We start from the raw sequence: 27,756 nt of genomic DNA, 5'->3' as shown, positions 1-27,756 counted from the left end.
CTATTGGGGGACTTTCCTGCCTGCTAAATGCAAGACACATCCCAGGGAGGGAACCACAGACAGGTGCCGTGACGAGCATTCTCCACATGGTGGCAGTCTTGTACAACCAGCTGGAAGCCATGATTTACAGAATTGTAACATAATTCATTTGAAAGTGCAGGTGATGAAGATATGTAGGTCACAGATGTAAATATGAAGCAAACGGGGAGCCAGATCAGTGGTGGTGGGCTTTAATAGAAATATTTAATTCAGAACAAAGAACAAGGTTTTTCTTGTATGTACATGCAACACAACATGAATGTAGAATATAGAAATACTCTCATGTGGATGCTACAACAGTTTGGAACTTTAAAACAAGCAAAAATATGCACTCACTTGCCAGTTTATGACACCAAGATCAGTGTAACACAAAACAACGCAGGAGCCCTGTCACGACTCATTACAGCTTTGATTGGATTAGCTCATCAGCTTTGGGTATTGTAGTAGTGGTGATGTTTAAACTGGGTTATACTGGGAGGTGTCTTCCACCCACATATGTATAAACTGGCAAGAGTGCATGAAGTCGGCAAGATACAACGTTTCATTTCAAACGACGTAAAATCCATCTGTTAGAAAAATGATAGTGAGAGTTGAAGCCGGTATGAATAAAGTGAAGACATGAATATTTATCAGGCTTCTCTCGCTGTACGGAAGCTGTTTCCCGAATGCTTGATGAGCAAAACAAATCAACTTGATAAGTACATCTGACATCATGTGTAGCATTTGGCTCGTCTTCTTTGAGTCTTTCACAGTTTATTAATGGTTTTTAAATACCTTCAGGTGAAACGTAGCATACCCTAACCCCTGCAGTTCCCCACACACATACACACACACACACACACACACACACACACACATAATGAAGCAGAAATGTGAGTTTTATTGTTGGTGGATGCCTCATCACAAAAGCTTGACAACTGGAGATGGAAGAAAAAGTGTTATAGCAATTGAAGATGTGCAGAAATTGAAAGACTGTACTTCCCAGCAAATGTAAAATGAGCAATTAAGTGATTAAAAATGCATTATTCACATCATCCACTCTTGTTTTTGTACCAAAAACCTGCGTAAAGCATAGTTCATAAAACATGTGGCGACACTGTGTTGCAGTAAAAGGAAGTTTGGGGCAGGAAAGGAATAAATGTGCCTCATAAAACTGCTAAACTGAAATGGCAAGCTGTTGGAAATATCTGTGTACATCAGTTCAGAAGCATCATGTGGTACATCAGGACACAAACACAGACAACATCAATAGTCCCACTGGAATATCTGAGTAGAAAGTAAACCAAGAAACATTCAGTCACTGGATGTTTGATTGCCACGTGCAAAATGTATATCTACTGCATAAGTTGTAAAAGTGAGTCTGGACGGCAGTCCTAGGACCTCCAGAGTTCCTCGAGCCAACCCTGGAGCTGCGGCCGCGCAGCAGTGCGTCAGCGTACGTTTTGTCACACTTCTGCATCAATATTCCAGCTCCTCATATCAATACGTGAAAAAAGCCTCTGCAATGTCGGTTGCCTCTCTTCACTGCTTCAGGTCCCATCACTATTTTACCACTACGCCCTAAAGTCTTCCTCGAGCTGCGCACTCGTGTGACATTGAGGACGCGTGCAATTTGGGGGTGCGAGTTCTCCAGACACCAAAGTGTTTGGAGTCAGACCTGGGACACATCTCTATGTTCTCTGACCTACGCCGCCTTTGTTTTGATCACAGGAAAAAACTGATCTGCTGTTTTCCTTCCCCATTGGTCGGCTTTTGGAAACATCATGACAGTACAGGGATTTGGGGTATTTTCGTTGAGCCTTGAGCATGAGGTGAGAGATTTGGGACACCCTTCGATCTTGCACTCCAAACAAGAACAAGACTGAGGGGCGCAAGTGTAGAAATGAGAGCAGGACCTCAGTAGAAAGGACAACTGTCATGGTGGACAACATTCGGGCAGCGGCAGCAGCTTTGATACATCCTACACATACAGTAACAGCCAGGTGAGACACAGCAATTGAATTTATGTAGAGTTTCACAATACGTATCATATCGTAACATATCGTCAAAAGAGCGTGCTGTGGCACGCATCGTATCGTGGGGTCCTTGCCAGGCTGAGCCCTGCCAAACACTTCAGCATCATCATCATGCCAGTGGATAGTACTACAGGTAAGGCCTCACAGCTGTGTCTGGGACTTCACATCCCATGTTTCCTTGCTGTCTTTTTGTGCATGATCAGCGTCTGACATAGCGAAACCCACCGGATCTAACAGTGACACTCTGAGCTCCGTCGGCCCCCCAGGGACAGGTTAGCAGTGCTCGTAAGCTGAGCGGGTGTAGCATTCATGGTGTTTGGAGACAAACCATCTGCTGGTACATTTTTTTTGTTACCTTGAGAACTCAATGTGATCAAAACATACAAGTGTGCAAGCAAAAGTGCAGACGAGAAATTCCTTTAAAGTGACTTCAAGGTTGCATTCACTGCAACTCAACCCCCAGAACTTCAGCACATATCGAGGTTTGGATTGCATCAATGGACAGCAGAAGAAATGTTCCTCCTCGCCAGGGTGACTCGGCAAAAATAAAGTCACATCTTTATCTTTCGGTTGTCCTTAGAGAGACGTTTCAACCTTCGCTCTGTCCTCTGTGCTGGCAGAATACAAAAAGTACAATTGACACAGCAGTCATCACGCTGTCTCCCCGGGGTCTTGGTCAGGGAAGTCCCACGGACAAACATCGGACATTTTTGCGCCAGTGATGGCTGCAGGTTTGAGAGCAGTGCTCTCTTTCTTCCTGTCTGCGGAGGGTTTAGTCTGACCAACGCTGGCATGTGACGGCTCCCTCCTGATCTCGGGTCCCTCTGGGTCTCTGGTGGAGCTCCTCCGCTGCTCGGAAACCAGCCCGCTGCACTCGGACGACTGGCTAACACGCCTCCTCTCTGATGGCTGCTTGCTGGAGGAGCTACGCCTCTCTCTGCTTTTCTCCTTCACCTTCTCCTTCTCTGTTTTGTGGTTGGATGAGCAGGAGCCTTTCCGTTTCTTCTTGTGTGTGGTGGGGCTGTTGCAGCTCTTCTCCTGCTTTGGAGAGGGTGGGCTGGTGTAATCCCACGGGCAAATCTCCACCATCAGTGAGGGAGGCTGAAGAAGGCTTCCGGTGGACTTTGAGTGGTCTGAGCGGAGCGCCTTGGGTTTCCCATCGGTGGGCGTGACGCTCTTTTTACGCCTGATTCTCTCTGGGGAGATAGAATCAAAATCTCCACCGAGCATCGGCTGCTTGTCAAATTCCCAGGGGCACACATCCGGCTTCAGAGGCAGAGGTGACCTGGGAGGACGAGACTTCTGCATTTCCCTGCCCTCCTCCCTTTCTCCTGCCTTATCTTTGGAGCGGCGTCTGTTGGACGGAGACTGCCCTGTTTTCTGCCTCTGCTGGGACCGACTGCACTTGCCGACTCCAGAGCTGCTGCCCCTCCGGCCTGCAGTTGTGTCCGGGGCGATGGAAACATGTTTCTGGGTTTTTGCTTCAGAAGGTGTCTGAGGTTCCTCCAGCTCCCATGGACAAACCTCGGACACGTCATATAGGTTCCTCCCAGTCTCCGAGCAAATGGACGGCTGGCTGCCGCTCACCTGGTACAACCAAACAACAAAATAGTTACAGAAATAGTCCTGACATAAGGTCCACACACATTTAGATATAAAAACATCAAGAAAAACTCTTAGAAAAAGAGAAGCATCCAGATTGACGGCTAGAGAGACCAATGGCATTTCTGTGAACAACCTAAACCTGAGGGTTGTTTCTGAAATTCTGACAGAATCCTTTCCTGTATTTGTGTCTGTAGATAGAACCAACAGATAGAAACATGACATACAAACGCTTGGACCTTGGGCTTCTATATAAAGTGACTTGCCCTTTTCCTACTGCTCCTTCTGTTCAGAAAATATTGGTAAATACCATTCAGCAACCCCTGGAGGAGAACAGCCCATATGTTCTTGTGTATCTGTATCTTACCACCAGCCTCATTCACGCTAGCGCCAAAGCCTCATTCACGCTAGTGCCAAAGCCTCATTCACGCTAGCGCCAAAGCGGAAGGGTTTTCAATAGTTTCAGCTCAAATACAACGGGATTGATAAAATGTGGATCATACTGAACAAGGAGGCTTTGTAAACTACATTTTTGTGCAGTTTAGCTGTTGTTAGCTCTCAGTGTCCATTAGCTCTGGGCTAAATATACATGGCTGGCTCTTTCTGCAGCCTGGAGTCCCAAAGAAGTAATGGAGGAGGGAAAATGTCTGTGACACCTACGAGTGAGACAGCCTCTGATCTCATATCAAGATTTCCACAAGTAAAACATGTTTAATTTGCACTGGCAGATTATTACAAAAACACCCTCCTGAGACAGTCTTTGCTCGCCAGTTATTTAATTCCACATGCAGTGACAATGTGACACACTCAGAGACTAATATCTGTTGGAAAATCTCGTACCAGTACAGACCGGTTTAGCAGAGACTGTACTTTATCGAGAGATGCATTGTGCCGGATGGATGTGAAGAGTAACCCTCTGAGAAGGTACCTGTTGTTTCATGATGCCCATCTTCATGGGGGTCTTGGAGTACTCCACTGACTGGCTGATGATCATCTTGGGATAATGTTCTGGGGTCTCATCCACCTCTGACAGCATCCTCCCCTCCTGTCCCTTCACACCTTTCTTACTGGCGTCTTCCACGCTCTGCGTCTTGTTGGTGAGTCCCGGCATCTTCTCCTTGGCACTGGCGATCACGCTGAGAGACTTCTGCATGATGGATGTCCGCAGGTGGACTGGTTTCTTTTCATGTGTCAAGTTGTGAACGCTAGCTGATTTCCAGAACAGTGGGACGGACTCGGTGGACTCGGCTGGTTCCAGTCTTGGAGGGGTGGAAGCCGGTTCCAGCTGCTTCTTGGAATGTTTTCGGCCAATGAGGGAACCCAGAAGAGACCCCTCCCCGCCTCCTCCAACAGGAGGAATTTTGTCAGCTGCGGTCATGGAGCCAGTTTGGCTTGCTGCTTCCTCATCCTGGTCACAGACGTGGTCGTAGCTGAGGGACTTCTTCAGGCCCATGACTTTGTTCTTCAGGGAATCGTCCCGAGCTTTGCCTGAGAGGGGAATGAATGAGAAGACTTGAGCTCAAGTATGACAAAGACTTTTCCTTTTCATTCTGAATATGTTGCTTCGCTACTTTTCTCTGCTCACCTGTGTCTAGTGTGTTTTAATAGGCCTGTCATTCCGGTATCACTCACTGGAATGTTGATCAAGTGAGCCTGCTGGCCAAGACCTGGTGTTCTCGGTGTGATTCATTAGTTTCCTAGTGAAAGTTTTCCTGCTGCGACTTCCTGGACCATCTTTGGATTTTTGCTCTCAGCGTTTGTGCAACCTCATGAGTGTCAAATACAGACTCTGGTGGTTTCCCTGTTGAACTAAATCTTGCACTGTAGGCGCCACAGTAAATTCTCTAACAACTCAAGTCTTTCATTTCAATTCGAGAGGAAATCCAGTGAAGCGCTCTCTTAATTTTCACGCCCATTAAGTCATGCCCCGTGGATCTTACCGTGATGGCCGGGTTCAAACGGATTCCTCCTCAAAGTGCTGCGGTTGCTGCCATGCTCACTGCCATCTTCCCGACTGCACTGGCGGTGGATGTGCATGGTCTCCGGGATCTCCGTAATTCGTTTCATCAGGGAGCGACCCAGGCCTTTCTTGGAGTTGCGCTTCTTTTGAAGATGAGGGTTGTTGGCGAGCATCTTCTTGCGTTTGTAGACTTCCAGCTGGGCGTAGAGCTTTTTCAGCTCATCCTAAAATAGAAAGGGGACTGGAAGTCATTGGCAGCTCTTCTGTATGCTGTACACAGTGTGTCTAAGTTTAAATACCAGACAAGTTATGCAGCGTGTTTGGATTGCTCAACCCTCCATTTTAAGTGTTTGTCTTCTAAGGGATCTGAGACAGTCAGAATAAAGCTTGTGAAACCAGATGCCAAACGCTACTTCACCCGTATATCCTCAGGATCCAAGCTGTGCTCGCTCCAGGCCGAGGTGATGCTGTTGTTCAGGTAAGAGCCCGATCGTCCCATGTCCAGCTCCTCCTCATAGGCCTCGGTAGTAATATCATCCCTCGCCTGAGTCCCTTTGGACAAGAACTGCGACGGGTGGAGAGCAACGTTAAACAATAGCACTGCTAACTCAAAGACAGGGAGAGAAGGATTGGAAATGCAATAGTATTTTATCTGCCCTATATACAGACGATTTTGATTAAATTTCAAATGAATATGCTGGCCAGGAGGGTCATTTGAGGTGTGTGTGTGTGTGTGTGTGTGTGTGTATGTGTGTGTGTGGGTGGAGGGGGGGGCAGTATAATCTTTTCCAGCAGAATAAAAGATATAGATCTTAATGAAATGAAACTGTTGCTTTTCTGCCTGAAATTGAATTTGTGGAACTTGGATAAATGATCCATCCCTGCCAATTAATATCTACAGCCCAGTAAGGCAAGCACAGAGAAGGAAGGCAAGCACAGAGGGAGTTCATTTCAGAATGAATAATCTCTGCCAAGGAGGATCTGTTTGTACCCTTGTCTGTGGAAGGAGAGAGAATCTTAGTGGACGTGGGCCAAGGAGGACACTCTGGGCCAGACCCTGTTTGTCTGTTAGCAGCATAATATGTAAAAACGAAGAGGCTGATTTCACCACACTTGGTAGAAGGTTGTAGAATGAGCCAAGGAGGAATCCAGTAGAGGCAGATTGGTTCTAGCACCACCTGGTGGAGACAGTTGAGGTTGTGGGCTATTAACGCCTCCTAGTGGGTCGACTACATCCACCTTTAATTTGGTAAGAAACACTCTAAACCCAAGTGATGTGTTACTGCAAGGACTTATTTGGGGGGTAAATGGCATTGCCATAGGGCGGCCCGGTGGAGCAGTGGTCCTCACCGTGGCCCCCCCAGCAAGAAGGTTGTGGGTGGAGCCCCGGCTGGAGCACGGGGTCTTTCTGGGTGAGTCTCCATGTTCTCCCTGTTCCTGCTGGGTTCTCTCTGGTACTCCAGCTTCCTCCACAGTCCAAAGACATCAAGAGGGACCAGGTTAATCCAGACTCTAAATTGACCGTAGGTGTGACTGGGAGAGCCAATGGTTGTCTGTCTCTATGTGTTGGCCCTGCCATGGACTGGTGACCTGTCCAGGGGGAAGGCTGCTGGGATAGGCTCCACCCCCACCACCCTCAACAGGAGAAGAGGGAGAACATGGAATGATGGATGATGGATGGATGATGGATGATGGATGGATGGTGTTACCAACTTTGCCACAGAACACAGAGCTGTTGTAACTGGACTCCACATGGTCACATCGTTGGTTTGATGAGGGTCTTGAAGTCGCAGTCATGGTGCCACTCGTTCGTTGGTACGGGAGGTGATATTTGCAACAGTGTGCAGCTTCATCTGCTCCTTCATGCTAAATCCAAATATTATCAGGCCCCTCTGACTGCAGCTGTTAGGGAGGCCCCTGCTGTACCGGGGGGCCAGGGGCCGACAGCGCTCCCCAGCGGTGTCTGGACTCTCTGTACTCTTTCTTGTTGTGCATGTTTCACTCAATGAACCTTAAGATTGTAGAATGGAGATGTTGATGGAGCTGATGACAAGCAATACAACATATCATGTTGAACTGGGGAACACAACACATACAATGAGGAGCATGCAGGCTTCCATAGAACACCAGAGAAGGGCCCCGGGCCCCTCCAGCCCAGTGCAAGTAGATTTTTTGGATATATGTGATATATTGTATGCTGTCCCTAACTAGGACGGATGCATGGGGACTGAATGTGTCCTGTGAAGGGTTAATTGCTCTTGAACGGTTAAGGACGCGTCAGCTCTGCCCTACAGGGCAACAACATGGATGTGGTGACCATCTTCAGCCATGTCATGCTCTACTCGTGCATTCCTGATCACACGGGCTGACTGATGTACCGTCTGGATGCTGGAAAAACAAATGCATTGTCTCACTTCCCTAAACACAGAATTAAACTGTGACATGATTACGATAACAACACACCATGTGATTCATAAGGAGCGCTTGATTTTGACTGCTTTATTATGACCAAATTATTTAGCTTTGTTTGAACAACAAATCTGGAACCACAGGGAGACCCAATATTTAGCCCTGATTCGGGAACAGACGCTGTGTAGAAGCTTAACTTCCTCCCATTGTGCTTAATTATCCAGAGTAATTCGGAGGTGCCTAATTAAGGAAGAATGAAAGAACGGGGAGCGTTGATGGTGTGTTGCATTTCTCACACAGTAGGAGAGTGAAATGTTTTCCATCAGACATGAGAGAGCGCTCATAAAGACACCCGGGGGAGAGTTTAGCTGAATTATAATAATGACTAACACAGTTTGAATGAGTTTAAGGCAACAGTAGCAAATGAGCCTCTGAACATCTGTGTTTGAATGTGTGTGTTCCACACTGCTAACGTCAACTGAACTTCAGACTATTAATGAATTGTTGTGTGTGTGTGAACCAGTGCAGCAGGAACTGCTGTGCATACAAGTCATTATGAAAATGTCCCCAGCGTAATGGAACCTGCAACTGCAGGAATTGTTAAAGGGGATCTTCCGTTGACAGGAATCTTTGTACTCGTTCCATCTGAATCTCCAGGTCAACAACCTCGTCTCGCTGCTGCATGGAAAGCAGTTTGTGTGTTCGGGTGCACCACCAATCATGTCTGCACAGAGATTCCAGGACGGCCCTTTTGTCATGGATACCTCACGAAAGCTGAATTTACTGCCACTGCTCACAACCCAAAGACTTCCAAATGCTTGTTTAAGCTGAGAAGGCTGATGGACAGTTTGAGTGTGTCTAGGAGACGTGCGTAGGGGAGGAGGGTCCTGTCCCTGTCCACTGTCCCTCTGCAACCGATGTAATACAGATCTTTTACTTCTATTCAGACCTGCTCTCAACAAGACATACTTCAGCTATCCAACCACACGCCGGCCCTCATTCATCAAAGGAACGTGTAACAGGAAATCCACAGTAAATCAATATGGATGTGAGAGGAGGTCACTATCAAGTGTCCCGTCAGCTCTGAGATGGTGGAAGCACATTCCAGCTCAGTCTGACCTGGAGAACGGTTGCTATGGGACCGTGTCTGTGAGGTTCTGCACAGTATTGCACTGCTCGGGGTCTCATTGGAGGTTCTGATGTGCACAGTGGAGCTTCTGTGTCTCCTCAGCACTCACTGACGTGTACAAGTGCAGCCACGCCCCGTCAGACTACCTAATTATCATCTGTCAATGATGATCGCCATCTGCTGGCGTTCGACTGATGAGGGCAGCCCTGTTATAGCGGTGATTTCAGTCTAAACCTCCGTTTATTTCACGTTTCGGTCGTAACACGTGAAACTAGTTGGTTCAGCTTAAGGTTTCAGTCTCCGGGGCAGAGAAGTTCCTCCTCTCGGACGGATTTTGCTTCTCTGTGCCATAAAATCGAGGGGCGGGACTTTCAAAACCAGAGATTATGGTGATGTGATGATCGTTTTCAGCCGACACATTTCTCCAAGGCAGGTCATTGGTACGTTATGCTCAACGAGGGAGGACCGGTTTAATAAAGCAGTTTGGTCTGGTTCCTGCACTCAGATCAGCGCTGTTTCTTATGCTTGATGGATGAATGAGGGCGATTAATCTCATGTCAATGTCAACAAATAATCTCTCCATCTAGATCTGTCTCTGTCTAGCGCAATACCGAGATACTAGCTCTGGGTGGTATTACTGCCCTACAATAGTGCAGCTGTACACGTGCTGCAACCTCCCCTGCAAGCTTGGTCATGAATCTCGGGTGTAAAAGGGCCACTAGAGGGTTTTCTTGTGTTGTGTTTTCATTGTAAAGTACTGTGTGACTGTGTTTTTGACAGGAGCCATTAAAGTAATGTTATTATGATTAAACATCTCCCAGGTCAGAGGAGGGGCTCCTCCTCTTGTCATTAACAGACTCCAGAGCCCTGATGACTGCCTCCGGGAAGGCAGACCAGTTACTCTAAATGTTAACCAGGCACAGGTGAATCATTAATTACAGAAACGGAGAGTTACCTTTGGAACGAGCAGCAGACCCAGGGTCACAGTCACAGTCAGATGAGTGTGAGCAAAGAAGAGCATGAGCATCCAGTCAGGGTGCAGCCCGGGCACCAGGGAGAACCTGCAGGGACACAGCAGCAGCAGAGACTCTCCTCATTCACCTCAACAAGTGTGAGATCTGAAAGCCAGTTGAACAGAACATTTCTGCCTGTGAAAAATGTTGAGACGGACCAACAGAGAGATTTAGAGCGAGCACGTAGCGATTCTCTGGATGAGGAAGGCAGAATGAAGCGTACCATTATCCACAGGCACTTCCAGCTTCACGAGCAGCAACTGTAAACAGCCATAAACGTCTGGAGATGACTAAAGTGGAGCTGCACTGCAGCAGTTTGCCCCTGTTTGAAGAGTAAGTAAGTCAAGATTTGTTTAACTGGGTTGTTTGTAGTGCTTTTACAGTGTTGAGGCGCGACACAGTTTGAATGTTGAATGAAGGTGGCAGCAAGAATAAAGGAAACACTGACAGAGAACCAGAGAGAAGACAGACATCCCCCAGTCTGAGGGTCCTCAGTGTCTCTAGAATGTACAGTTTTGGTTATTGATGCTGTACCTGATGTGTCTGTTATAGGTGATGCTGCTTCTGTACAGTATTTAGCTCTCACACTCCTCACATCACAAAGTTAGCATGGATACAAGTAAGGCGCTGTCAGGTCCCACCAGCGTCAGCGAGCTGGAGGCTACTGAAGCTACGTGGCGGGCTGAAGGAGGACGGGCCCTACGGAGCCCAGCGCTCAGTGCGTTTACACCATGTTAGAAAAGTCAAATTATTGGGCTGGTGTCACTAAAGCTGGACTTTCAAAATACATGGAAGTGTATGTCAGGATTACACGAAGAAGAAGTATACGTATATCAGAATTCACAGTACATTTACAGAATTAACAGTAGGTCCACCGTACGACCAGGACATTTGGTTTGTGACACTAAAGGTGAACTGGATGAAAGAGTGATTGCAGCCAGCTGTAAGGGGACATACTGTCCCCTCGTGTTCCAGAGGTGGAAATGCTTTAGGGAGGAGATGAACTCCATGTAGACTGGGACATTGCCAGCTGTGTGACGGACCACTGGGGCTGCAGCTGGACTGCAACTGTGGTGGCAGACGGGGAAATCGGTTCATGTCCTCCATGTAGTTGATTAGCAGCCATGACAATGCAAGCAGCTTGCTGCTTTCTGATCCTGTAGAGGCCTAAAGTCAGTAGATCAACTTGGTTTCAGGAAATATATCTTTCAGTAGCGACCTCATAGAGGACAACTACACTACCCATAATTCTAAAGTGTATCTGTGACATTTCCAATTTGGTGGAGCACGCTGTTACCATGGAGATTCCCTGAGCTCGCGGCATGAGATTCTATGTCCATTTGAGAGGATCCTGGCAACAGATAATACTTATTCATCACCGACATCAGTAACAAGTTAATTCACAATGAAGTAAATGTACTCAAAACAGCCTTCGGTGAGAAATATTGTTAGTAGTTCCTTGATCTTGTATCCTTGCCATTTTGCACCAGATCAAGTATCAGGTGACCACACGAACTAAAGTTGTGTCATACCAGCAGATCCCTGTGGATCCACACGCTGGCCCTTTCATGCTGCTGGGGTGTATCCACCGTGTAATCCGTAACCGCAGCAGGAGTGTTTTCTTCCACAAAATCGGTCCTTTTTACACAGAAGAATCGTGTCTGTCTTCAGTCACCGCCGACTCCATCAGGACAGCCGAGGAACACTTAGCTATCTGGATGAGATTATTGCTGTTATTGTAGCCTTTTTGACAACACGGTTTATATTCTCAAGGATCAACTCAGGTATTTACTCTGCTGCTGCTGGAGGATGTGAAAACCACACTAAATCCTAAATAGGCTTGAACATGGCGCTGCATTTAGGAGACGATTTCCCACACAGCCTGACAGATCAATCAGTGGAATTATTTGTCTGAGTGTATTTTGTCCAAGTCAGTGAAAAGATTTGCCAAAGTACAGCAGCACCACGTGTGCCGGGCGGCAGCACGGAGCCCTGCAGACAAAGTGGTCCCGAGCTAGAACTCGTTCCTTCAATGTTATTATTTTGAGGCCACAAGATATTTCCTGTTCTCTCAGTTTGATCCATTTATGGCCGAAGATATAACACCTTCCCTCAATACAGTTTTTGAGGCCACAATTTAATCAAAGCAGGAACGAGTCATCTCCTTTCTCATGGCCTCAAAACAATTGGAATGAAGGCAGTTAGAATGTGTGGCCACAACTTAATAGATTGCAGGAACAAGTCAAGTCATTTGGCAACAAATAAATCAAACAACAAGTTGCAGCTCGAGGCCTGAACCTATGCATGCTCCCTCTGCACGGCGTCTCCAGGGCTCTGGAACACGCAGATGTGGAGCTGTTGTGGTGTGAGGTCAGCCAGACACACCCTCTCACAGATCATTTACATCAGACATTCAAAAAACACAATTTGTGTGTGTGTCCACACCCCTTCTGCCACACACACGCTCACCACGTCCTGACATCACCCGTCCTTATCTCTGGACAGCAGCAGCAGCGCCGCCGCCGCCGCCGCCGCAGCAGCCTGAGTCTGTTATCCTCCCAGAAACACATTCTGATGTTTTATTCCAGAGCGAGTGAGAACAGCTTGATTTATAGCTGTTTCACACCACTGATGAAGGTGAACCCACTGGGTCCTCCAGTCTGGCAACAGATTAAAAGAATGTGATATTTTTCTTGTTGTCCCACTGCGTACAATAGACCGCTGCACAAATGATATTCAATCACAAACAGTTTTATCGGAGAAAGTGTGACAAATGGAATTGTTTGCCCCAGGCTCCTGCAGGCGCTCTATAAAACTCACCTGACCAGTTTCAGTCTGCAGCACGGATCAGTGGGCTGTCAGGATGCTGAAGGACGGATATTTATTTTAACCAAACGAAAAATACAGAATCAGTGTCCCAGGGACCGGAGACAACAGGCAAAGGAAGGACAGAACTCTACTGATTGAACAGACTTGTGGCGTTTCAGCTCCGCTGCACTGTGTGTTCACCAGCTACTTGCTAACTTTGTGTCTGTCTGCTGATCTGCAGCCGCACGTTCACTGGGGTCTTAAAGCTCCTCAGGGAAGCAACCTTCCACAAAACGATGCTAACCAGAGAACGCGCCGTAGCAGGAGGCACTGAGGGTTTGTCTCTGAGACAAAGTGGCTTCCTGTTTCCTGGCTGTGGCGTCAGCTCCGTGCCACAGTGAGAGGACTCTGCACACGGGAGGAAGTCAACCTTGTTGGCTGGTTGCTGCGTCTCAAAGCTCAGGATATTTCTGATCAGGTTTTTGGGTAAATGCCTACAAACGGGTACTGTAGTTTAATATATTTTTACATCTTGTACAATGTAATAAAGTACATCAGTTAATACCACAACGAGAATTTCGCCAGTTGAACTCAAGTCGTCACAAGTTCTCGACTTCTAACGACTGCTCCAAACATTAAGCTTCAAAAATCTTTATCGTATCAGCATCATGAACAAAATGTGTCTCATCAACAGAGAAACTGTTGGACGCAGAGCTTATTTTTGCCAACTATTAAAAAACCAATAGAAAAATGGAGGGAACCTGTGGTGGCGCTGCCGTCCTGGTTGGCCTACGCAGTCCTACGTCATCCCTGCAAGGCTCTGGTTGCAAGAGCATTAAACCGGCATACCAACCTATGAACGCACTGCTGACATGTTCCCACCTCAGACGTGAGTCAGTCACCTGTCACCTGACGTGACGGATCAGGGAGGGTCATGACTGACAGAATCACTCAGGATGCTGATGCTGGTGAGCCTGCTCTCCTAGTCAGAGCTCTACAATATCCACACAACAAAGCAACTGTGGAGTTTTCAAACTGATCCGGGGTCAGAAAAGCTTTGTGAGGTCTCAGTTTTCACCAGCTGTGTGAATGCCAGGTGCGACTGAGAGTAAAATCCTTTATACGTACATAAACGCACCACACATTCAGACATCGAGGTATTGTGTGCACCTAAACTTTTAGAAAGACCATGGCGTATCAACAGTTAACTTCCACCCTTTCTGCTAGTCAAAGGTCACTTCTGACCTCTGGAAGACCAACATCCCACCTTACAGGTAACAAATGTTCTACCCAGGTAACATTCTTGAAATCAAGGCTCACACCTCCTCCAGTCGCCAGTTAGTCGTTAAATGTGACCCTACTCTGAGATCATGAGATCATGTGAGGATCCACTTCGCCAGAATTGTGTGCTTGTGTTCGTACCAAACACGGCCGGTCAGAGTCCACGGGACACTTCTGTCAGCTGCCACCTGTCACGACATGGAAGCGGCTCAATCAATAACGAGGCGGTGGATACGAATGGAGCATCAGCTGGAGAGCATCTCCTCTTTGAAAGAAGAGCAAAGAGCAGCGTAGACAGCCTCCCTTCACGGAGGAGCTTTCGCTCGTCCAATGAGTGTCTTCGGCTCCTGTGTCATGGTTCTTCCTGACACTTGTGTGTGGAAAGAGCCTGACCTTTTCTAGGCGCCACCTCTGAGATGGCCATGTGAAATGAACCATGTGATGCGTCAGGTTTGTTGGGTACAGGTGGCTAATGGTGAATTAATTAAACAGCAAATCTTTATTCAGAAGGCTAATATCATCCCTCACACTGGACGGCCTTCTGTCAGGTGCCTGAGTCGGAGCGCAGTGGAAACAGATTTCATATCTTTGGTGTCAAGTCAGCGTGATTGCCATGTTTACACGGCAGCCATGATATTTGAGCCAATAATCCTGGAGGGCCACAAGATATAAATGCACTTGAAAGAAAAACAGAAGTGTATTCCCACACGCCTGTCCCTTCTGTATGGATTTAATGAATGTGCCGATCTCACGCGGCTGCAGGCAGCAGACGCTGCCTCACCCCCCACAGCCCCTCCCACTGAACAACCAAGGAAATCACCAAGTCAACGCCTTAATTGTCATCTGTGTTTGTTTATAGGATACACTGACCAACAGCCTGGCAATGGAACCAGGCACTCAGTACCCCAAAATGAGCCCTCGCGGGTCTTCTCATGCTGCCTCGTTTGAACCCAGCAGCTGGCCTGGATGTTCACTTGGGAGGGGCTCTGCTCACTGTTGGCGTTTCCTGTGGCCAGACGTCTCAGTCCGAGCCTCCCATTTCCAGTGGATATAAAACTGGAAGGACAGCAGCTTTTAAATAACACAGTGGAAGTGTGGCACAGTTTGGCCATGGAGGAACAGGCTTTGGACGGTCGTCACATCCTTGACACGTTTGCCTCAAAGCACAACTGACGTACTATGCTCCTGTGTTTCAATAACTTGGACATTTAATCTTTAAATTTCCATATGAGTCAGTCTCTCTGTGCCTCTTTCTCATTTTGTATTTGAGGAGCATGACTTGATTTTGAATGTTAGGAGGTTTGTGCAGTCTGACCGCGTCTCACACTGTTAAAAGACCGTCGAAGCAGAAGAAGAGGAGCCTGACGCGTTTCCCTCCAGTGGATGGGAGGTTGGTTTCACTGTTTGATGGGATCGTATTGAAATGCTGACTGCTTTTAGGCCCATCAGTGTATGGATTTGCTCCACCTTCATAGAACCACCACCACTGGTACCGATGGTTCAGTCAAAATTCCCTCCTGCAGACACGATGGTCTGGAGGTTTGGACTCCCTGAACTCAGCAAGCAGAAAGATGCCAGGCAAACGGTGCATGTTGTCTCCTGCTCATCAACAGGATGTTGTTTTTGCGATCTTTCCTACCCATTATTGGAAATTAATCACTGTACTGTGTAGTCGCTCTACTGAGTCAGTGGCTGGGAGATGATGACTCTCCCCAGTTCTCACTCAGGGAACAATGAGGAGGAGGAGGAGGAGGAGGAGGCATCGTGCTTCAGCGCTAGAGAGGCAGATGCCTGAGCTGACATCTCTCGAAGCTCTGCAGCCTGTACGGTTCTGTGTTAACTTCCTCCGTCAAAGAACATAAAGACACCTTGGATTTCAGTCATTGTTCAGTCAGCATGAGGATGTTCTCTGCATTTTCTTACTGAAGATTGTTTCTACTTCCTGCGGAAAACAGAAGCGTTTCTCTTTTTCTGGTCCATTTTGTCACTTTTTCTTGGCGTTCTCCCTGAATGCACATCGTCAATTCACCAGGTGCTTCCTCCTTCACATGTGGCGTCATCGAACGCATCGTTTCACCTGGTGAACAGGAGTTTCTCCAGGGGGGACGCTATAGTGTGTGGGAGGATCAGGATCAGATCAGTGTGGTGCTGTAAAGGCCACCAGCTGCATCCTCCTGTTCAAACCCCGCCCTCGTCAGGCCTGTATGCCAGTACGGATGGTCTCATTGGTTGAAGGGGTACAGACGACGAGGTCTCAGAGCGCCTCTAAGTTTAGCTTGTACTTGTAGGTATCATCTTGAGAATACTGAACAAAAGCTCAATTAAAAAAGTTGTCGAATGTGTAGTTGCTTTCAGTAGACGAGTTCCTTTCCTCTTCCTGGATCAGAGGCTGACAGAGACAGAGCGAGTCGGAGACGTGGCAGAGTTTATTCTGGGCTCCTGCACTCGTCTGCTTGACAAAGACATTTTCTTTTCACCTCCTTTCATGTGGTGCACCCAGAAACTCTGCTGATGCCGTTCATCTTCTGGTGAGGGGGGCGGATGAACTCTCTGCCTTGTCTGACATGTTCACTACTTGTAATACTCGTGCTAACAGCTGGAATGTTCAATAATCACAGTCAGACAAGTGCTGTTAAGGTGGGGGGGGGGGGTCTGAATGCTTCGCCATTGTTCACACTGCTTCCTTATCACTGTAATATTAGGCATCCACTTGTTACCTCCCCCCTCTTCTGTCCACACCCACTCATCTGTTGTTGTTGTCTCCACCCACCTGATGATGTGGAAGATGGCGGATATGAGCAGCTCATTGTAGATGGCCACCGCCATGTAACGTGGCTCATGGAAAGCTGAGTGTACTGTTCGGACGGCGTAGCAGAGGTACACGCCCCACAGCAGGAACAGGAACTCCGCTGGTCACAGAAACACACAAAGTCAAAGTAAGCGTGAGATCATCCACAACATGTAACGTCCTCATTGCTTCTAATGACTTTATTGCCTAATTTCTGTTGTCTTTAAGTCAGTGTGTATTTCCCCCTCAGGCAGGGCAAGTCTCCTCCAAACTGCAGGATTTATTTACAATTTAATTCAATTTATTGCATGACATGCGTTAGCACGAAGCATTAATGGCGCCTGCTAACGGTGCCTGCTAACGGTGCCTGCTAACGGCGCCTGCTAACGGCGCCTGCTAACGGCGCCTGCTAACGGCGCCTGCTAACAGTATGAACCGCAGGTACAAGCGGATGTCCTGTGAGGAGTTCAGCTTTTTATTTTCGCTGTGCTGAACTCAGTGTTTCTCTGTCTGTGACACTGAAATTGTGTTGAAGTAGTTAATTATTCCTAACTGCTCCTGATGGCCCTGCCATGGACTGGTGACCCGTCCAGGGTGAACCCCGCCTCTCGCCCAATGTCAGCTGGGATAGACTCCACCCCCCGACCCTTAATGGCTAAGCGGTACGGAAAATGGATGGATGGATGGATGTTGATAAACTAGTCCCTGAAGCTCCAAATAGGTTTTCATAGAAATCCAAACATGAGTTTTTAGGGTTGATCTGATGCTGAGTAAACGGATGCTCGTGTGTATGTGGTCAGGAGGCTCGGTCTGAAACACCCTCATGACCACCAGGGGATTTCTTTAGGTGATCTAAAAGTCTCTGGACATGTGTAGTCCCATGCACGTTAAACAACAGGATGGCGTTCAGCATTCACAGCAAAGTCAAGTCAGTTCCATTTGTGTAACAGCACCAGTAGCACAAGTAGAACAGTTCCGGAACCACAGGCTTTAGAGCTGACAGTCCCAGAGCGAGCACACAACGGCACAGCGGCGACAAAAAACATCCCTCTAACTGGCAGAAATGTGAAGGAAGGAAAGAGGGAGATGGAGGGAGAGACAGAGACAGGCAGAGGGACAGACAGCTCCATCAGTGCTGTTATTCTGTGTCTTGGAAGAAACCAGGGACTGGAGAGACTCTGCAGGCTGCCATGTTGACAGCAGCATTTCAAATCTTCACCTTCCCTGTGCAGGCGGAAGCGTCTTCCTGGACAGACGCACGACAGAACTTCTCAGCTGGTCTCAGCCCTCCGTCACACAGCCACGTAGAGCCGGGTGCTCCGATGGCAGCTGCCGTGTGCCGCAGGTGTAAAAGTCAGGCCATTCCTTCACAGTTGCTGCTTTTAAAAGCCCAAATTAAAACAAGACATCCGTAGTTTCTGCTCTGTCATATGTGATAACGATGTTTCTCTTACTGCCTAACAGAAATAGATGGAAAAAACATGCTTCCAAACATGTTGTTTCCTCTCATCTTGAAATATACAGGACGTATTTAAAAACTCCAAAAGAGCGTCACTCAGTCTGAGGCTTCTCCTGACGCTAACTGTGTTTATGCCAAGAGTTCTGTTGGCATATGAGTCCATAAAGTCTTTGCGGTGATTAGAGGCCATTAATATTCATGAATGAGTCGAGTCTATAAATCATCATTAATTACACGGTACTTAGCCTCTGAATTGGGATGCATGGAGAGCTGCGCGTGTGAGGGAGGATAACAATGCCAGCTAATGCAGATTAATCACTGATTCAGATGAAGTGTTTGTTGTTCAATATTGTTTTGCTCTGCATTTCTGTCCCAAAAAGGATGATTTATTCATTTGCAGTCGTGTTCTCTCGTCAGACAAAACAGGCAAAACACAGAAAAGCAATTAATTAATTTTCATGAGCATGACAGGCGCAGCTGCTTGAGCGTTGTGACACGATCCAGAGCAGCTTAGTGGGAGGCTTCCCGTCCCTCCGCCTAGCCGCGCTGCACCGGCGAGGCTGTCACAGACACCGCAGGGCTCCGTCATGTCTCGTCTAGCTCCCTGTGTTCAATGTTGTTAATTTGTGGGACGCTCCCGCTGCTTCCCACAAAGACACACTAACGCTCCCTCTGAAGAGGTCTTCCTCCGTCCTTAGCTGCTCTCCCTCTTCTTCCTCGCCTGTCAAGATCTCCCTCTTCTCAGACAGTGGTGGGGAACTTCTTGCATCGCTGCCCACATCCCTTCATACTTCACAGGCTCCACTCTCCTGCTGTCCCCTCCACTTCCATCTCTCTCCTTCCCTCCATCTGCCAGTCTACCCAGCGTCTCTCAGGGAGCCGTCCTCTCTTTGCAAAGAGGATTTGTCTCCCTGCTGCCAGACTGGCTTCAGAGAGGTGCCCATCATTTCATCCTGTCAGCAGGTCACGCACACACACACAAATACACACACACACAAATATACACACACAAATATACATGCACACACACACACACACACACACATAAATATGCACACACATAAAAATATACATGCACAAATATACACACACACACAGCTTTGGTTGCAGCTGCCCTTGTGTGTGCAGGTTTTTATGGGAATAACAACCAAAAAGAAAAAGAGAGGAAGAAAAGGGTTCTAAAACTCTGAAGTTCCGTTGTTGAGCCTCTCGTGACTCAAGAGTTTTTGTGGGGGATGAAATGAGGTCTGCGGTGAACATGATCCTGCAGTACATGAAGGTTCTGCTCTACAGCACAAAATAATTCAGGAAATGCAACACTCCAGCCTTTCAAGGACTTTTATGTGCCTTTAAACAGCGGTTGGTGAGAACGGAGACTCCTGAGGTCGTTGAGGACTGTTGACGTGAGACGCAGCAGAGCGAGCCAGCTGGTGGCGCATCAGGTTAGCTCGGCACTTCTGCGTCCACGCACCATCCAGTGGTTCAAAGTTCACTGGCGAAAATGACCCGATGAAAATGACCCGATGAAAACGACGTGAGTCTGATAACCCTCTGTTCACCACAGAGCTGAGGGAGCCCATGGAGATGCTAACTCCCAGGCTAGCTGCAAAAACCCAGCCGTAGCATCAAGTGACACCACAAAGACCCGTGATGACCACATGAGTGAATGATTTTATTCCAACATCAAATGTGTTCTTGCAGGGAAATAAAAATGTCAACTCAAAATGGAAAAGAATTAACTTTGGTGATAAATATCTGAGAGGAAGATTTGACTTTCTAAAGAACTGTGTACGCTTTCAGTCTTAAAAGTCCTGCTTTGCAGATGCTCCAAAGTTTCCCTCCACAGGTTCCGATCTGCTTTTACAGCAGAATTCTGGAATATCTGACCCGAGCCTGGATCTCATGGATGCACCACCAGCTTCTGGCTGAATATAAAGTCATCAGCCAACAAGGGATCATAAAAGTTCAACCCTCTTGAATGAGTGTGAATCAGGATGGGAGCTGCAGCGGTGGCAGCTGCCGCCCCGGGACAGACGCAGCCTCCTCTTGTTTATTACAGCATCCTCTTGTTAATGTAGAGTTCAGCATCAACGACCAGAGAACCGAGGGAGCAACACCGGCTGCTGACACCAAGTTCTCCGCTGACGTTTTTCCACCGTCAAGAATGGCCGGACTGTCTGTAACTCTACTGATGTGGAACAAAACATGTCAAAGCTGAGGATGTGATCATATTTACATCAGCTAGATTCCTGGCTGCTGGCATAGTTTGTCACCACGGCAACAGCGGATGACTTGTGCTAGAGATTCACAGGAATATTCATGACGGCTCTATTCAGGCTGAGTCAGAGACAAGGCCGCCACCGCCGAGGCAAAACCTCGCCAGCGCATCTCATCTCAGTTACAGTGCAACATGGCCGCTCTGGGGACTCTGGTCACAACGGTCCAACCGACTGGTCCTCGCCACTCCAGCATGAATGAGAACTTGCTTCATATTTGCCTTGCAAAATGTGTTCAGAAACATCCTTCAGTGCTGTTTGGTTTTACCGCTGGATCGTTAGCTGCTCAGAACGGGTCAGCGACGTCTCGCCGATGATCCTACACAAATGTGTTGCTACCAAACACGGACAGCAGCAGTTTCATGGAGTTAGTTAAGTGCATGCTTGCATTTCTGCATCTGTGTGTTCTTGTGGCCCGTGTTAAGTGATCGATGGTGTGTGTGTGTGTGTGTGTGTGTGTGTGCGCCATGTGAGTTGTGTTGCTCACTGGCAGGATATGCAGACGTCTCTGATTTCTACATGGACCCCTCAAGGTCTCAGCCTTGTTTGGTCAATATTGTTGAAGTATTCAGTGAGATAATTGGCTTGCTGCAGCTTCCTTCACTGAAATGGCAGCAGCAGACGCTCAGGCGCGGCCAGCTCTGACCACCCACTCCTGGACACATTTATCCTCGTCCCTCCTGGGTAGACATGGCAGCTACACAGCAACAACGCTGATAGCTTACATTTGGTTTTGATCCAAAGCTAATTAACATGGAATGTTATGACACAACATTCCGATGCTCTCCCTTTTAAATATCCTTGTGGTTTTATTGGTTGTTTGCTGGAAATCAAATTTATAGTGAAAGAGACTGAACTGAAGGTAAAAGAACAAGGTGAAAGAAAGCCAAGGTGAAAACTATGTACACATCCCACAAAGTAGAAGGACTTGAAGCGCATGGAGGCGTCCCAAGATATTACACAACCAGTCTAGGACTGACAAACAGGAGTGACATTTAACATTTAACACATTTAAACCCAAGCAAGCTGGCATATAAAGATTCTGACTTCCTTGTGATGATTCTCTCATTGCAATTCCAGAGCATCGCTCTGGAAATCAAGTCTGCCTAGAAAAAGTCTCTTGTATTGCAGTCTCCAGGTTTGTGTGAGGAACTTTTAAGTGTCCAGCAAATACAGAACGTTTGATCAGGGTTCTTTGTTCAGGCTGTGCAGACCCCCGAGGGCCACGGAGGAGAGCCGCGACTTGGCTGCCTGGAACTGGGATCCCAACCACAACCCCAGAAAAACTCCTCCACCTACAGCTGGTAGGGAGTCGGGGTACCAGAGGCCTGGCGTGAGTACGAGCTTGATACTGGGCAGCTGTTACTGGGCAACTATTACTGAGGTGCTATTACTGGGCAACTATTACTGAGGTGCTATTACTGGGCAACTATTACTGAAGTGCTAATACTGGGCAACTATTACTGAGGTGCTATTACTGGGCAAGTATTACTGAGGTGCTAATACTGGGCAACTATTACTGAGGTGCTAATACTGGGCTACTATTACTGAGGTGCTAATACCTGGCAACTATTACTGAGGTGCTAATACTGGTCAACTATTACTGAGGTGCTATTACTGGGCTACTATTACTGAGGTGCTATTACTAGGCAACTATTACTGAGGTGCTAATACTGGGCAACTATTACTGAGGTGCTATTACTGGGCAACTATTACTGAGGTGCTATTACTAGGCAACTGTTACTGGGAAACTGTTAGTGGGCAACTGTTACTGGGTTGCTAGTATTGGGCAACATTTACTGGTCAACTATTACTGAGGTGCTAATACTGGGCAACTATTACTGAGGTGCTATTACTGGGCAACTGTTACTGGGAAACTGTAAGTGGGCAACTGTTACTGGGTTGCTAGTATTGGGCAACATTTACTGGTCAACTATTACTGAGGTGCTAATACTGGGCGTGAGTACGAGCTTGATACTGGGCAGCTGTTACTGGGCAACTATTACTGAGTTGCTAATACTGGGCAACTATTACTGAGGTGCTATTACTGGGCAACTATTACTGAAGTGCTAATACTGGGCTACTATTACTGAGGTGCTAATACTGGGCTACTATTACTGAGGTGCTAATACTGGGCAACTATTACTGAGGTGCTATTACTGGGCAACTATTACTGAGGTGCTAATACTGGGCAACTATTACTGAGGTGCTATTACTGGGCAACTATTACTGAGGTGCTATTACTGGGCAACTATTACTGAGGTGCTAATACTGGGCAACTATTACTGAGGTGCTATCACTGGGCTACTATTACTGAGGTGCTATTACTGGGCTACTATTACTGAGGTGCTAATACTGGGCTACTATTACTAGGTGCTAATACTGGGCAACTATTACTGAGGTGCTATTACTGGGCTACTGTTACTGGGAAACTGTTAGTGGGCAACTGTTACTGGGTTGCTAGTATTGGGCAACATTTACTGGTCAACTATTACTGAGGTGCTAATACTGGGCAACTATTACTGAGGTGCTATTACTGGGCAACTGTTACTGGGAAACTGTAAGTGGGCAACTGTTACTGGGTTGCTAGTATTGGGCAACATTTACTGGTCAACTATTACTGAGGTGCTAATACTGGGCGTGAGTACGAGCTTGATACTGGGCAGCTGTTACTGGGCAACTATTACTGAGTTGCTAATACTGGGCAACTATTACTGAGGTGCTATTACTGGGCAACTATTACTGAGGTGCTAATACTGGGCTACTATTACTGAGGTGCTAATACTGGGCTACTATTACTGAGGTGCTAATACTGGGCAACTATTACTGAGGTGCTATTACTGGGCAACTATTACTGAGGTGCTAATACTGGGCAACTATTACTGAGGTGCTATTACTGGGCAACTATTACTGAGGTGCTATTACTGGGCAACTATTACTGAGGTGCTAATACTGGGCAACTATTACTGAGGTGCTATCACTGGGCTACTATTACTGAGGTGCTATTACTGGGCTACTATTACTGAGGTGCTAATACTGGGCTACTATTACTAGGTGCTAATACTGGGCAACTATTACTGAGGTGCTATTACTGGGCTACTGTTACTGGGAAACTGTTAGTGGGCAACTGTTACTGGGTTGCTAGTATTGGGCAACATTTACTGGGCAACTATTACTGAGGTGCTAATACTGGGCTACTATTACTGAGGTGCTAATACTGGGCTACTATTACTGAGGTGCTATTACTGGGCAACTATTACTGAGGTGCTATTACTGGGCAAGTATTACTGAGGTGCTAATACTGGGCAACTATTACTGAGGTGCTATTACTGGGCAACTATTACTGGGAAACTGTTAGTGGGCAACTGTTACTGGGTTGCTAGTATTGGGCAACATTAACTGGGCAACTATTACTGAGGTGCTAATACTGGGCTACTATTACTGAGGTGCTAATACTGGGCAACTATTACTGAGGTGCTAATACTGGGCAACTATTACTGAGGTGCTATGACTGGGCAACTATTACTGAGGTGCTAATACTGGGCAACTATTACTGAGGTGCTATTACTGGGCAACTATTACTGAGGTGCTAATACTGGGCAACTATTACTGAGGTGCTATGACTGGGCAACTATTACTGAGGTGCTAATACTGGGCAACTATTACTGAGGTGCTAATACTGGGCAACTATTACTGAGGTGCTATGACTGGGCAACTATTACTGAGGTGCTAATACTGGGCAACTATTACTGAGGTGCTATTACTGGGCAACTATTACTGAGGTGCTAATACTGGGCAACTATTACTGAGGTGCTATGACTGGGCAACTATTACTGAGGTGCTAATACTGGGCAACTATTACTGAGGTGCTATTACTGGGCAACTATTACTGAGGTGCTAATACTGGGCAACTATTACTGAGGTGCTAATACTGGGCAACTATAACTGAGGTGCTCAGACTGGGCTACTATTACTGAGGTGCTAATACTGGGCTACTATTACTGAGGTGCTAATACTGGGCTACTATTACTGAGATGCTAATACTGGGCAACTATAACTGAGGTGCTATTGCTGGGCAACTATTACTGAGGTGCTAATACTGGGCAACTATTACTGAGGTGATATTACTGGGCAACTGTTACTGGGAAACTGTTAGTGGGCAACTGTTAGTGGGTTGCTAGTATTGGGCAACATTTACTGGGCAGCTATTACTGAGGTGCTAATACTGGGCAACTATTACTGAGGTGCTATGACTGGGCAACTATTACTGAGGTGCTAATACTGGGCAACTATTACTGAGGTGCTATTACTGGGCAACTATTACTGAGGTGCTAATACTGGGCAACTATTACTGAGGTGCTATTACTGGGCAACTATAACTGAGGTGCTAATACTGGGCTACTATTACTGAGGTGCTAATACTGGGCTACTATTACTGAGGCGCTAATACTGGGCTACTATTACTGAGATGCTAATACTGGGCTACTATTACTGAGGCGCTAATACTGGGCAAGTATTACTGAGGTGCTAATACTGGGCAAGTATTACTGAGGTGCTAATACTGGGCAACTATTACTGAGGTGCTAATACTGGGCAAGTATTACTGAGGTGCTAATACTGGGCAAGTATTACTGAGGTGCTAATACTGGGCAACTATTACTGAGGTGCTATTACTGGGCAACTATTACTGAGGTGCTATTACTGGGCAACTGTTACTGGGAAACTGTTAGTGGGCAACTGTTACTGGGTTGCTAGTATTGGGCAACATTTACTGGTCAACTATTACTGAGGTGCTAATACTGGGCAACTATTACTGAGGTGCTATTACTGGGCAACTATTACTGAGGTGCTAATACTGGGCAACTATTACTGAGGTGCTATTACTGGGCAACTATTACTGAGGTGCTAATGCTGGGCAAATGTTACTGGGAAACTGTTAGTGGGTTGCTAGTATTGGGCAACATTTACTGGGCAACTATTACTGAGGTGCTAATACTGGGCAACTATTACTGAGGTGCTATGACTGGGCAACTATTACTGAGGTGCTAATACTGGGCAACTATTACTGAGGTGCTATTACTGGGCAACTATTACTGAGGTGCTAATACTGGGCAACTATTACTGAGGTGCTATTACTGGGCAACTATAACTGAGGTGCTAATACTGGGCTACTATTACTGAGGTGCTAATACTGGGCTACTATTACTGAGGCGCTAATACTGGGCTACTATTACTGAGATGCTAATACTGGGCTACTATTACTGAGGCGCTAATACTTGGCAAGTATTACTGAGGTGCTAATACTGGGCAAGTATTACTGAGGTGCTAATACTGGGCAACTATTACTGAGGTGCTAATACTGGGCAAGTATTACTGAGGTGCTAATACTGGGCAAGTATTACTGAGGTGCTAATACTGGGCAACTATTACTGAGGTGCTATTACTGGGCAACTATTACTGAGGTGCTATTACTGGGCAACTGTTACTGGGAAACTGTTAGTGGGCAACTGTTACTGGGTTGCTAGTATTGGGCAACATTTACTGGTCAACTATTACTGAGGTGCTAATACTGGGCAACTATTACTGAGGTGCTATTACTGGGCAACTATTACTGAGGTGCTAATACTGGGCAACTATTACTGAGGTGCTATTACTGGGCAACTATTACTGAGGTGCTAATGCTAGGCAAATGTTACTGGGAAACTGTTAGTGGGCAACTGTTACTGGGTTGCTAGTATTGGGCAACATTTACTGGTCAACTATTACTGAGGTGCTAATACTGGGCAACTATTACTGAGGTGCTATGACTGGGCAACTATTACTGAGGTGCTAATACTGGGCAACTATTACTGAGGTGCTATTACTGGGCAACTATTACTGAGGTGCTAATACTGGGCAACTATTACTGAGGTGCTATTACTGGGCAACTATAACTGAGGTGCTAATACTGGGCTACTATTACTGAGGTGCTAATACTGGGCTACTATTACTGAGGCGCTAATACTGGGCTACTATTACTGAGATGCTAATACTGGGCTACTATTACTGAGGCGCTAATACTGGGCAAGTATTACTGAGGTGCTAATACTGGGCAAGTATTACTGAGGTGCTAATACTGGGCAACTATTACTGAGGTGCTAATACTGGGCAAGTATTACTGAGGTGCTAATACTGGGCAAGTATTACTGAGGTGCTAATACTGGGCAACTATTACTGAGGTGCTATTACTGGGCAACTATTACTGAGGTGCTATTACTGGGCAACTGTTACTGGGAAACTGTTAGTGGGCAACTGTTACTGGGTTGCTAGTATTGGGCAACATTTACTGGTCAACTATTACTGAGGTGCTAATACTGGGCAACTATTACTGAGGTGCTATTACTGGGCAACTATTACTGAGGTGCTAATACTGGGCAACTATTACTGAGGTGCTATTACTGGGCAACTATTACTGAGGTGCTAATGCTGGGCAAATGTTACTGGGAAACTGTTAGTGGGCAACTGTTACTGGGTTGCTAGTATTGGGCAACATTTACTGGTCAACTATTACTGAGGTGCTAATACTGGGCAACTATTACTGAGGTGCTATTACTGGGCAACTATTACTGAGGTGCTAATACTGGGCAACTATTACTGAGGTGCTAATACTGGGCAACTATTACTGAGGTGCTAATACTGGTCAACTATTACTGAGGTGCTATTACTGGGCAACTATTACTGAGGTGCTATTACTGGGCAACTGTTACTTGGAAACTGTTACTGGGAAACTGTTACTGGTTTGCTACCATTGGGCAACATTTACTGGGTAACTTTTAATGAGGTGCTAATACTGGGCACCTATTACTGAGGTGCTAATACTGGGCAACTATTACTGAGGTGCTAATACTGGGCAGCTGTTTCTGGGCAACTGTTACTGGGCAACTGTTACTGTGAAACTGTTAGTGGGCAACTGTTACTGGGTTGCTACTATTGGGCAA

General features: G+C 46.8%; 1 protein-coding gene across 1 annotated transcript in view; it reads right to left on the bottom strand.

Annotated features, from left to right (window-relative positions):
- Positions 1-223: 223 nt before the first annotated feature.
- gpr158b (G protein-coupled receptor 158b) overlaps positions 224-27,756 on the bottom strand; it is an 80,435-nt gene continuing 52,902 nt past the window's right edge. The window contains exons 8-13 of the mRNA XM_086203000.1: positions 17,027-17,165; positions 10,110-10,215; positions 6,035-6,181; positions 5,597-5,840; positions 4,585-5,144; positions 224-3,641 (exon numbers count right to left, since the gene is read on the bottom strand). Coding sequence (XP_086059126.1) covers positions 2,706-3,641; positions 4,585-5,144; positions 5,597-5,840; positions 6,035-6,181; positions 10,110-10,215; positions 17,027-17,165 — 2,132 coding nt within the window. The 3' untranslated portion in view covers positions 224-2,705. The remainder of the gene's footprint in view (positions 3,642-4,584; positions 5,145-5,596; positions 5,841-6,034; positions 6,182-10,109; positions 10,216-17,026; positions 17,166-27,756) is intronic.

The sequence above is a fragment of the Aulostomus chinensis genome, chromosome 5 (genome assembly GCF_037954235.1).
Source record: "Aulostomus chinensis isolate RoL2024-O1b breed Wild chromosome 5, RoL_Achi_v1.0, whole genome shotgun sequence".
Taxonomy (NCBI): Eukaryota; Metazoa; Chordata; class Actinopteri; order Syngnathiformes; family Aulostomidae; genus Aulostomus; species Aulostomus chinensis.
This window is presented reverse-complemented; position numbering and strand designations above follow the sequence as displayed.